General features: G+C 42.4%; 1 protein-coding gene across 2 annotated transcripts in view; it reads right to left on the bottom strand.

Moving 5' to 3' along the window:
- Nucleotides 1-13,189, bottom strand: part of MRTFA (myocardin related transcription factor A) — a 42,846-nt gene that overhangs the window by 8,699 nt on the left and 20,958 nt on the right. Inside the window, exons 3-9 of one of the 2 annotated variants that reach the window (XM_053407245.1) lie at nt 5,867-5,922; nt 4,962-5,037; nt 3,753-3,914; nt 2,468-2,643; nt 1,677-1,835; nt 968-1,221; nt 20-191 (exon numbers count right to left, since the gene is read on the bottom strand). In XM_053407245.1, coding sequence (XP_053263220.1) covers nt 20-191; nt 968-1,221; nt 1,677-1,835; nt 2,468-2,643; nt 3,753-3,914; nt 4,962-5,037; nt 5,867-5,922 — 1,055 coding nt within the window. The remainder of the gene's footprint in view (nt 1-19; nt 192-967; nt 1,222-1,676; nt 1,836-2,467; nt 2,644-3,752; nt 3,915-4,961; nt 5,038-5,866; nt 5,923-13,189) is intronic. The other variant, XM_053407246.1, reaches the window with a different exon arrangement.

Here is a 13,189-nt window from a genome sequence, read left to right as displayed (position 1 = left end):
CAATAGACGCTTTGTTTACCTTCATGTCATCGAGATTAACAGGGAGAGCTCCTGGTTTGCCCACTGGAGTGTTGCTGTTTTGCCGCATCAATCCATTAGAACTGGAAGAAACAGAAGAGGTGCTGCTGACAGCAGTGGAGAGACTACGCATGGGTGGGGCACTACTGCTGCTCTGTTGCTCTCCTGGAGGCCTGAAGGGAGAGGAAAGCGGGAGCTGAACACTGGGCAGCGAAACTGATCACAACACACTGTTCTTCACCGCTACTACTGGGAAGCCCAATAAACATCCTTATGATCTCTTGAGAAGGTGGTCAATAGTCTGCCCTCAAGATACAGCGCTACAGAAGTGACCCTTCCTAGCTCCATGGTTGCTTGGAAATTCAATTTTGGCAGCCTCGGCGTGTGCTTGCCAACTGTTATTGACTGCCCTTTTTATTCTAATAGAGCAGACATATCAGATATCTTACTTCATTGCCTATATTCTGCTTGTCGTGAAAACAGCCAGATACTTGCAAAATGAAACAACAGTGTATACTGAATTCATATCAAATAAATACTGGTGATCTGATACTGAGTCAATTCTATGCACAAGCTTCCATTTCAAGTTAGAGGTGATGGACAGGACTTAAAAGAACCTTACAAAGTCATACTGCCAACCACACTTGAAATGCTTATCTAAATACTTTAAACACACTAAACTCTTGAAGAACTTCACAGCTTCTTGACTGTCCCAAGCACCTCTGCCACATGCACACATCAAGCTAGTTCTGAAAGCTGCAAGCACTAACATGTTTGCAATACCTACATAGGCAAGTTACTCTGAGCATGAGGGGACAGTGGATGGTGTACAACTCCCGCCCTTGGGTGGGATTGGTTGGTTGGATGGACAGACAGATGGATACTGCTAACACAGGACCGCCCATGATATGGGGGGGGGGAGGGAATAATAGCATGAAGCAACCCATACTTTGGTGGAGCTGGCAGAATGGTTTGATAGTTGTAGTGCTGCTGCTGCTGCTGATTAAGGATCTGAAGCTGCAAGAAAAGCTGTTGTTGCTGCAGGATTTTGGCATAAGATGAATCCATGGGAGGAGCTCCTTTGTCCTGTTTTTGGTCCGGTGGGATGTATTGGTGATATTTCAACTTCTTGACTTTCGGTTTCGGTTCCTTGGATTTTTTGCTGCGCTGAGACTTCTCGCATGAGGACTTGGGCTGGCTTTGCTATTCAGAGTGAAAACACAGGTGAATCAAAGGGCAGGAGGGTAAGAATAAAGAGTGCAAATGCAGGAACAGTTACTAGTATTTGCTGTCATGTTCCATATGGCTGGTTCAAGCTACCGGCCCTTTCCAGAATATGTAGAGCTACAAGCCACGGAAGGGGACACAAAATTAGCTTTTGCTGAATTAACTACAAATTCTGGGGGGGGGGGGGCAGGGGTGGAATACATGCCCATTATGTAACAATACAAAAGCACAGCAAATGGGAGGCTAAATCCCAACTGCCACATGTGGAATAGGGTAGGGGTGTGTTTATGGACACAACAGTTGGAAAGGACTTTTCTTAAAAAAGGTTCCCTGCTAGCAGTTTAGCATTACAGAAGAGCAAGGTCAACAATTCCCACCCAATCTTAAACACGCCCACATCCCATCAATTTAACCCCTTTATAGAAAGGTACCTTTATAAGGGTTGGGAGTGGTTTGGCAGCAGGAGCAACAACACCATTGGTGAGATTAGGAGGCACTGGAGGCGGCAGGGGTGGCAGGGGAGTTGGTGGCTGCTCAGACAGAAAAGGGGTCTCACTGGAGTCTGCACTGATTTTCAACTGACACACGACCTGCAACAGTAAATCCAAGTATGAGATGCACATGCCCATATCTACACCTGAACGCTTCCCTTTCCAAGATATGGAAGCAGCTTTATGGAGTCGAAATGTGTCGATTACATGCCACTCCCAGAGGAAAGGCAGACAAATCCCATTTTTGCAGATTTGTTGCTTCTCACTTGCAGCTGCATGCAAAGAAACAGTACTGTGAATGGGCTCAATTCAGAGGAAGAGCTATACTCAGTAACAGAGCATCTGTTTTGCACGCAGAAGGTCCAAAATTCAATCCTTGGCATCTCCCAGGTAGGGCTGGGAATGTCTCTTCTGAAACCACTGCCAGTCAATCTGGACAATACTGAATGAGATGGACCATTGGTCGGATTCAGTGTAAGGCAATTTCCTGAGCTCCCAGTATCAGCTCCACTGCAGAGCAAGGTCAGGGCCTTATTCCTCCCCCAAACAGGTTACCCTTTGGGTTCACATTCAACTATTTTCAGTATTCAGGTGTTTCTGCTCTAATCCACAAATGACTCCTTTGGAATCCACTCCTTGCAGAGGACTTTTTTGTATCCTCCAGGAAAAGGCACCTATGTGGCTGGTGCAGGCACCAAAGCACACAAGAGCCAAGGCTATAATAATCTCACCTGAGCAGGGGATGCTGTTGTGGGGGTGGGAAGTGACTCGCAAACTCGAGCTTCCATTGGGGATGGCACAGATCCCTGGGATTCATGGCTAGCTGGCTGTTCTGGAGACAGGGCATCACTGCTGTCCTCGTCAAAGGAGGAGCTGTCTGCTACTTTTGGGTAGTTCACTTGACCTACTGAAAATAATAAATTTTCATTTATTCACTAAACAAATGGAAAGGGGTCAAGGATGATTAGCAGAAGATGGTTCTGGACATCACAAGAAATCTGAGATAGTGAAAAACCAAACAAGCTTTAGACAATTTTTAAAAAAATCAACGTCAAAACCTGAGAAGAAATAGTTAACACCAGGATTAACAAGAATATCATCATCTGCCTCTCTGTAGACAGGTGTAAGGAAAACTGGAGCAAGCTTTGTGTCATATCCTGCCTGAAGGCTGGAATGAACAGTTGAGATTATGAAAGCAAAAAGGAGCACTGGAGATAGATATTTTGGCAGTTGTCTTTTTTTTTTAAAGAGAATTAGAAGGAATAATCTGTGAACCCTAACTGCTATAGACACTTGTGTTTATTTACAATTTATATCCTTCACAAAAAATATTCCTGTATTTCTTAACAAGATTTTTTTTCTGTGAAAGGAGGAAAGCCCATTTTTATGGGTAGAACATGAGAAAAAGGAGAGTTATAAGACTGCATGACGGAGGAGAAAGACAATCCAAACCTCTAGAGTTGCTTTATGTCAGGCTTATTTCCGCTACTCCCTAACACTTCCCAGAAGATTAACGTTTTCTCATTCAAAACTATTTCCCTTTTCTTCTCTGAAGGATGCTACAGCAAAATAGTCTACCTAAACTAACGATGAAGAGACCATACAATGGCGATTCCTCTGGCCAGAGGATGGCACTAGCAGACCACACAGCTGTTCATACTTGTTTTTAAGAAGACCAAACCTTCCAGCTTTCTCTTTTTTTCTTCTTACCCCTCTTGCTTACCAAAGCAGGACCACTCAAATGAACGGTTGTAAACAAGTAGATAGGTTTTTAGGAAGAAAAGCAGAATGTGCAAGCTAAGAGAAGACAACCACCCTACAGCAGCTTTTATAGGCATGGAGATCAACTAGTGTTTTTAATACACTGGGGTTCTGCTTCAAGTCTGCCACATGCGCTGGATAAGGTAAAATGTATACACTGCTTTCCTTGGTCCAGTGGCACAGTGAGAGGTGCTAGCAAACTGCCACAGGACCCAACACATACATGCAGGCCTCCCCCTACCCCACCAGCCTTACCAATGAGAGCTTCCTTCAGGCTTGATTCTACAGGCAGAATGTTCTTCTCCACCAATTCCATGGGACCTGGCCGCTGGGCAATCTTCTCATTGAGGTCATCGGCCAGTCTGGCCCGCTTCAACTTCAGCTGCTTGGCCTGAAGGGAAGGTTCAGCAGAGGTCTCTGCTCAGGGGAACAGCAAAAAATATGATCACCTCTCAAGTACATGACCTCGGTAAAAAGTTGGCAGTTCACCGTCTGCGTGGATACATGCCCTCCACTAAGTTCCATTTGTTGGCAGAACACTCCCCTCCATCAAGAGCAAGCTGCATACAATGGAAGTTATGTTTGGTCTGCTCTTTTACTGTCATGAAATTTATTTATTTTTTTAAGTTAGTAGCTCACAGTAAACTCTCTATTTTTTTCTCAGAAAGAGCTTGAATCGGCCTGTAAAAACCAGCCTCCATTTATTGCAAGTCTCAAGCCCCCACCAAAAGAAAACTGGGCAAATGATGCACAACGGTCAGTGATGTGTAAACAAAATACCTAAGTAAGTTCTAATAATTCTGTTCCTGTGATTTATATTACCTGTTCTTAATTATGAATTTAACATTTTTGTGACTTGCCCTGGGACCCATTGGTGAAGAGCAGGTAACGATGATGATGATGACAACAACAACAAACTGCCCAATCCTGTTCCAACAGCGCACTAAACTTCTACTGCCATCCCTTAAAACATTTAGAAATAATTCTCTGGAGAATTTGCTAACCTGCCACCCATCACTCCCCCCCCCCCCCGCTAAAGAAAAGGTATCTTAAATGATATGCAGGGGTTGCACCATGCTCATAGATGCAATGGTGCCCTTGAAGTCTTCCCCTGGTGCCTATGATGTATCTGAGGCCCCACCCCTGCCCAAGTCACAAGGTGAGGAGGATGGTTAGCTTTTTCTTCATTGAGAAGTACATGGGGCTCAAGGAGAAAGCTGGGACCCACAGCACTTGTTCAAAAATCTATAGCAATTCAAGAATACAAACAGTGTGCCTGGAGGACCTTGATAGCAAAGTACTTTGCTCAGTGTTAAAGCACTGACCTGCACCAACAGTACTGGCCCAACCCACCAGCCAGCCATCCCCAGCTGAATAAGATTAACATACAAGAGTCATGAATGTAAAGTTGTATCTATAAAGGGTGAAAATTTACAAGAGAAGACTGCACGCCAAGAATCATACCTTCCAGAATGTGCATCCTCACTAACTCTGATCTCTCTGGCCGGGACCGGATCTTCCGTTTCAGGTAGTCCTCTGTCTGCAAATATATATATATATATATATGGAAAACAGCATGCTGAACCCAAGTAGGAAGACAGGACTGAAGCAAATAACATACATGATTTTTAACAGGGAAATTATCTTGGATTTTTAAGCATATGATGAGATATAACATTCCCACAGATTTTTACTACCCCTGCCATTGCAGCAGGCTAATAACTCCAGAACATTTAAGCAGTATCAGAGAACCTCAAGCAGAATGGGTCACAGAACTTAAAGCACTAAGCGCTTTGAGATTCTTATGTTGTGGTATGTTAAATTCTCAGGTTGCTTGGGTATAGGGAGAAACACATCTACTGATCAGGAAACTTTGGGAAAGTCAGTTACTTATCTTGAATCCTCAGTCACCTTACAAACTGTATAGCAAATCTGGAGTCATTTTACCCAGACTCTAATTCTATTAACTTTAAACAAATGTTAAAGGAGAAAGAGAAAGAGAAAGAGAAGATAACAATTCAGCAGCCAGTGCATTCACTTCTCATCCAGCTAACAAGAGGCTCTTTTGGGAATGAACTGAAATACTCCCAAAATGAGACACGGTGCCTGCATTCAGTTTCCTTATTTCTCAAGAATCAATGTTTTCCACTTAGCTTCTGTATTATCAAGCTCTCAGCTAGAGAGAAAATCAAGCAAAGCCCAAGGTACCTGAAAGGTGCAGACATGTTTATAATTAAGAGAAACTATCACAGGTGGTGTGCAGAATGGAAACACGCAAGATGCTCAACAGAGAAGCACTTAGAAGAATATGCAAACAGTTTTGAAAATCACAAACGCAGTAACTCTCTTGAAGCTAACTTGTGGCTTACCCTGGCCCGTTCCAAGCTCCTTCTCTGTTCATGAAATGCAGCTGGACTTTTCAGAGCTGTTGGAAAGATAACAATGAAGGAATTACAAGAGTTGGTCTCACACATTTCTAAACATGACCATGCTACTTAAGTGTCACCCAATTCAAAGTACAGGTGTTACAATTAAATAATACAAGATGCAGTTTCAACATGGCTTTACTGTGTTGGCAACCGCAATAAATCAGAAGCATCAGGGCCAATTTGACAACCGAGTCAGTCAATGCTTGTTAGAGAAATATATGCTTAGGATATATTCATTCTTTATTATATATAATGATTTCAAAACAGGTATCAAACCTCTTAATTCTGTTCTAGCCTTTCATAAAGTCAAGAGTCTAAAAATTTAGCATAATAAAGCCTTGGAGTTCCATTAGCAATAACCTTGGAGATAACAGTTCAAGTCTTAGCCATGTTCTTAGCGACCACATACCAGAAAAAGAGGTAGGGGTGTGTGTGTTTTGTTTATGGAGGCTAAGAAGAAAGAAGCAGGGTTAAGACTAGAAGATGTGAGGTGTGACGATCAAGTTGGAATCATGATGCATGCAATCTGGACTTTCGCTACTTACTCTTGGGCTATGTAATGAATATTCCTGTGCATGTGAAGAGGACAATATTGAGACAAACCAGGATTTTGGCAATCGATGTGGGTTGCAATGCAACCTTATGACATTCTGGTTCCTGTGCAATGAGACTTGGTTTTCCATTGTATATAAAGACAGCTCTGTCTCAGTGCCAATTCAGAGAAGGCTACACAGCAAACCACCAAAGAAGAAACACTTTGTCTGCAGGCATTTCCTTCCTGGACATTTTCAGCATATGGACCAGATCTTCTATCAATTTGGGATGGTTTGAATCCATACAATGGAGTAAGCTCCCATTGCTCTGTCCTAGCTTCTGCCAACCTAGCAGTTTGAAAGCATCCCAGTGTGAGTAGATAAATAGGTACTGCTGCGATGGGAAGTTTAATGGCGTTTCTGTGCGCTCTGGTTTCTGTCACGGTGTTCCCCTGCGCCAGAAGCGGTTTAGTCATGCTGGCCACATGATCCAGAAGAGTGCCAAAAACCCCATAGTAGCCTTTGACTGGCCTCAACCATTCAGGGGTCCTTTACCTTTTTAAACCTTACCTCTGTCATTTTAAATTCACACCCTGGTATGCTGTCAACCTAAGCCAGCTGAGGAAGTAGCCATTTTTACAAATTGCTTAGAGGCACTCTAGGTTTATATAAATCACTTAAATAAATGCAACCCCACATTGTTCCTCACAGAAGGCACATGAACAAGAAAGATTTGATGAAGGGATAATATGACTTCACCAAAGAAGTCTCAATGTAGCTGAAAATTTCGGCACAAGTAGAACTGAGCATGCAAGATGCATGAAGTCTGACATGTCAACACCAACATTACACACAGCCACATACATTAGGATCTGATCATTTACAGCAGGTCCACGTGCAGACCAGAGCATGGAAGACAGGTCAAGCACACTTGTCTACCAATGCAAAAGTGGTAGAGAATCTAAGGAGTAACGTAAAGAATGAACACCTTCCCCATCTTTTCTCGCCACTGAAGAACTGCCAAGAGAGACCCTATTTTAGGACACTGATCAACTGCTGCTGAGCACTGTACAAGCCTTGGAAGAATCCTTTGGCAGGGCTTTTTCTCTGCCAGATTCCAGTAAGCTCACATTGGCTAGGACTAATAGGACTGCTGTCTGCCAAAAAATCTTTTCTCAGCACATTGTGGTAGAGTGCTGGTTGCCAGCTGAGTACTTGTAATGTGGAATGGTAGCTTCAGTTGCATAGAATCCATGGGTCTATTACAGTGAACAGAAAAATCTGGGACTTAGGTCCTCCAATCTACCACCAGAAGCCATTCAGCTCCAGGTTAGTGGTCATGCTGGAACCAATCACAGAAAATGATACCACACCAATGCTGCCTAAATAATGCATCTGTTAAAGGTGTGGTCCTTAATAGCTGCAATTTCCTGGCATTTTGGAGCTTGAGTGGACATGGGAAGTCCTTAACACAACATGTCAAAGGGTTTTTGTTAACTGAATTCTGCTTTTAAGGTGGTCCCTCTATTCTGATTTTGTGTGTGTGTACAAACATGGAAGACCAAATAACTTTGTGTGGAGCACAGCAGACCTCTAGTAAAAACATTGTCAGCAAATGTAGATGCAGGATGCTTTTTACAGCACACACATCTTTGAGAGGCTTCTTAATAGTGCTGTAGCTGTGTAAGGATAGGGTAACTGAGAAAAAGCTCCTGAAAGAATGCTTTCCACTATGTGCTCCCTCAGTCTCAAAGGTATTCAGAAATACAAGGTATAAGGGTAATCTGGTGGTGGCAACAGCAACCTGTTTAAAGAAAAGTCCGATCACCTACAGTAGAGTAGTAACCAGTGCCAAGACGCCTATGATACCTTTGTGATCCATAGCAAGACAACCAGTAAGAGGAGCTTTCCTGCTATTTATCTAGAAGTAGTTAAAGGTAAAGGGACCCCTGACCATTAGGTCCAGTCGTGGTCAACTCTGGGGTTGCGGCGCTCATCTCGCTTTATTGGCCGAGGGAGCCGGCGTACGGCTTCCGGGTCATGTGGCCACCATGACTAAGACGCTTCTGGCGAACCAGAACAGCGCACAGAAACACCGTTTACCTTCCTGCTAGAGCGGTACCTATTTATCTACTTGCACTCTGATGTGCTTTCGAACTGCTAGGTTGGCAGGAGCAGGGACTGAGCAATGGGAGCTCACCCCATCGCGGGGATTCGAACCGCCGACCTTCTGATCGGCAAGTCCTAGGCTCTGTGGTTTAACCCACAGCGCCACATCCCAACAAAAGTCTTTTTTAGTATTCTGAGTGATGAAATTCTATTGTTTGTTTGTTGTTGTTGTTGTTGTTGTTGTTGTTATGAAAAGGAGTAACTAAGAAGCCTGTTATCTTTCAATTGAATCCCCCCAAAGGGAAATTCTCATTCTCACAGGTATTTCTATGAAAAACACTTGGCTTGTGCTTCATCCCAATGCTGGCAGTAATGCAAAGAAAAGAATTCCATTCTTGACCTCTGAAAACGCTGAAGGGAACAAGTCTCTACTTCTCCCACATGATTCTCTTGGAAGAAACCAAAGATCACTGGTATAGTATGTATTATCAGGCTCCATCCAAACTAACCAAACAGTGTACATTTTTCTTGGCTACATAAAAAGTACATAACAAATGGCCCAGAACTGTCAAACAACTCTACCATGTCAGTTAGGAGATCGACCTTTTCTAGCATGGCCTTAATATATTGTGTAGCTATAAGTAGCCAAGTTTATGAACTGCAGTAACCCACACTCTAGAGAAATAGACTGTCATTTTCAGCTTTTCATTTTTAAAAGACTTCCATCCCTCAGGATTGTGAAAAACATGGAAACATAAAAGAAATCATTGCTGAAAGCCGTAAGACTAATATCAAGATATGGTCCACAAGACAGCCTTTGCAGATCCAGTTCAAAGCCCACCATTGTTCCGGGCTTATTCCATTCCACCGTAATTCAATGCTTTGGGGCGGTATTCAACTACTACAGCTCATCAGTGCAAGGATTTCTGCTTGTACAACAGAATTTCCCCCTCTCCCACCCAAATCTGCTCCAGAGGGTTGCAGGAACTCATGAAAAGGATATTTTGGTAGGGGGGTGCACAGGGGAGGTGAAGAGGAGAACATTCCATGTTATATTGCTGAGAGAATGTTTACTTAAACAGTACATTGAACACAACCCTTTATTTCCCAATATGGAGGAGAGAATCTGCCCCAAAATGATCAAAACTTCATAAAAATAAGAGCAAGGGATATAGTACTGCCAATTAGGTAGAATATACATATTAAATGTGTGCTGTGTATGCACCCAGCTGTTCACTTATTCTAGCCACTATCAAGGAGGAATGGAGCAAGACAGCACCCAGTCCCTCAAGGACTGCAATGTATAAAGAAAGCATTTAAAGAGGTTGCAGAGTCACCTCTGCAAACCCCTAGGTTCCATGTAACAATCTGTATATAGCCAGTCTTAGAGGCGTAACTGCACAGGCACCAAGAACTTCACTCACTCCAACCTCTATGCATCAGCAACATGACACAGAAAAGTAGCCATAGACCAATATTCCTTTCCATACCCTACCTTTGCTATATTTTGAAGATTTGAAAGATCCTTAAAGGACATCCATTAAGGTGCTGGCAAGCAAACAGTCTGAAAATTGATTCTAATCCAGAGTAGTTGCCAAACCTAACCATACTATCACACTTACTGATAATCAAGATAATTAAAAACTTACTTGAAAAGGAACAGATTCTAACAGTACAACTTAAAGTGGGGCCCTTTCAAGTAACATTGGTGCCGCCGCCACCAATGTATCCCTGTTTGATCTGATGAAGTGAGAAGGAGGTACAGTAGTACCTCTGATTACGTAAACTTCAGGATGCAAAAGCGGCAAACCTGGAAGTATTTGATCGGGTTTCGCCGCACGCATGCGCAGAAGCGGTCCTCAGGTTGCAGAAACCTTGGGATCCGACTGGACCTCCGGAACAGATCCCATCCGCAACCGGAGGTACCACTGTACTTGGAACAGGACTTTCTCTGAGTATTTCAGTGGTAGGCTCATGGCCCAGGCTGTGTTTTCAGAGGCAGTATGCCTCCAAATATCAGCTGCTGGGAATTGCAAGTGGGGAGAGTACTGTTGCCCTCTGATCCTGACTGTGGTCTTCCCATAGGTTGGCCACTGTGACAACAGGATGCTGAACTAGATGGGCCACTAATCTGATCCAGCAGGGCTCTTCTGATATTCTATAGGGGGGAAACCCAAGACTTTTATTTACACCTTAATTTAAGCCCAGTGTTAACAGCAGCAATTAAGACTATTCTTATTTAGAAACTGAAACACAACCAGGGCCACTGCAGGTAAACCAAAGCAGTTCCACTAGCCTTTACAAAGGAAGATGCTGGAAAGATAATCAGAATTATCTGCTCTTTTTAGGAGCTAAATTGGAAGAGATTTCATTCCTCTAGTGTTATTATTTTAGCACTAGCTGAGAAACAATTCAAAGCCATGAAGCAAGTTGTATGTTTCTATTATGTTCTCTTTTCTTAAAAGATTCAGATGTCGGTATATTCAAGTGTTGTTCTAGGTAAAACAACAAGAATGAGACACACTAATCTCATAAATTCAATATTTTAAAGTAATTTAATGGTATCATTACTCATGTAGATAAAAGCCCATCTATAGGAGCTTACAACAGCTTACAATGTGTTCCCCTGTAGATGTTGTTGGACTTCAACTCCCATCATCTCTAACCATTGGCCATGCTGGCTGGGGCTGATGGGAATTTTTGTTCAACCTTGGGGTTTCCCCCCCACAAGTGTTTGGGTTCTCCCAAGTCTGCTGAAACCTTCCTCTTGTGCATGGATGATGTCATTTTGTCTACAAAAGGATTGGTAGCCAGAACTGAGGTCACTGTAAGTATACAATATGATAATGCTGTAAGGTTGCCATAGCCCTGTGGCCCCAGGTGACAGATAGGGTTTACACTTGATTTATGGTAGGGTAAACGCACATGCTCATAAATCCAAAAATACTCTTACTGCTAAGCAGTTGGGCTGTATCTGAATAACAGACTCATAACATTGTTTATTTTTCTAATAGAAAAGCTTTACCTGCAAAAGAATTCTTTTTTTCTTGTCATCAAGAGTTCCATTTCATTTTGCTTTGAGGAATATACACCATTTCTGAAAGCATGTTTAGCTTTAGTGTCATATGCAAATCTGTCCTCAGACAGCACCCTGGATCCCAAACAATCAATGCCTTCCAAGGAGAAAATAAACATAGATCACTTTACTCAGCGCTTTGAAAACAGTTTGCATGTACCTGTTTTGCAGCAAAGCATGGGAAATATTCCTCTGGAGACTCCTTGATGTAAGTGAAGATCTGCACTACAGTGAAACCAATCAAAGAGGCTGTTCATGAGCATGGCACAGGTTTGAAGGGTAAGTATTTGCCATAAAATGAACAGAAAATTATATTAAACACTGTAGATATTATAGTAGCTTGCCAGTATCCCCAGCAAAACAGTGAGACCTGTGCCTTCTCTGATTTTAAAATTAGGAGCATTAGCTACAATCCAGAGAGTCAATAAAATAAAGGCTTGCGTATACAGTATATCTCATAGCTTCTATTTGTGATGCACGATAAGGGCATGACATTGAAGTAACAACTTCTGAAGCTCTCCCAAATGCGCTTTAGATTTGCAACCTCTGAGTGAGAGAAGAGAGTAGATCAATTTATCTTAATGATGCTTTATAACTTCCCTTCCTTCCTCTGTATCCTTGTTCTTGCAGCACTCTCAGTCATCACAAATATAAAACTAACTTCCTGCAACTGTTGGCACATGTAACCCTGAGGCTTGGTGACTGAACCTGGAAGTACCATAGCTCAGTGGATGCAGAAGGTCCCAGGGTTCAATCCCCAATATCTCTAGGTAGGGCTGGGAAAGTCTTCTATTGGAAACACTAGAAAGATGCTGTCAGTTGGTGTAAACAATGCGGACCTAGATGGACCAATGGTCTGACTCCATAGAAGGCAGCTTCCTGTTCCACCAGGGCAAACTTGTATTAAAACAAATGTCTCTCTTTGCCAAAGATCCTGAAGTTCCCTGTATGTCAGGAACACATAGTTCATTAAATCTGGCATAATTTGTTATGCAGGGTAGCTTTGTAGTTCACATTTAAAGTAAACTACAGTATCTTTCCCATCTAGTTCGAATGGTGAGGAAATGAAGCAGGGCAGAGAAATGTTCCTTTTTAGCAGATTAAAAAAAAGCCATTTAGATAGCATTTCCTCATTTTTGCTACTTATTAACTGCTCTTGAAACACACACAAAACTTAGCTGAAAACATGACCAACTAAATATCACCAGCCATGGGAACAAATGGATTAGTTTATACATGAAATGTAGATAATACACTTCCAGAAAAAGTTAAAGCTGTTGATAGCTCTGTTTTGTGTTCTACAAGGATTTGGTTAAAGTGGACTACTGCATTCTGAACATAGCACCACTTTTAAAAAAGCTTCATACAACCACAGAACACTAATTGAACTGAATGCTGTATATTTCTGGTTCAGATTGTTCATCTTATTGACCACTATATTGGTCGCAAAAATAAGAAGTGATTTGCAATCATTCTAGCATCATGGAACAGAAAGTCAGCTTCAACTAGACTACAGCAATGTACCATTTACTCTCTCTCTCCAGT

This window comes from Podarcis raffonei, chromosome 10 (genome assembly GCF_027172205.1).
Source record: "Podarcis raffonei isolate rPodRaf1 chromosome 10, rPodRaf1.pri, whole genome shotgun sequence".
Lineage (NCBI taxonomy): Eukaryota > Metazoa > Chordata > Lepidosauria > Squamata > Lacertidae > Podarcis > Podarcis raffonei.
This window is presented reverse-complemented; position numbering and strand designations above follow the sequence as displayed.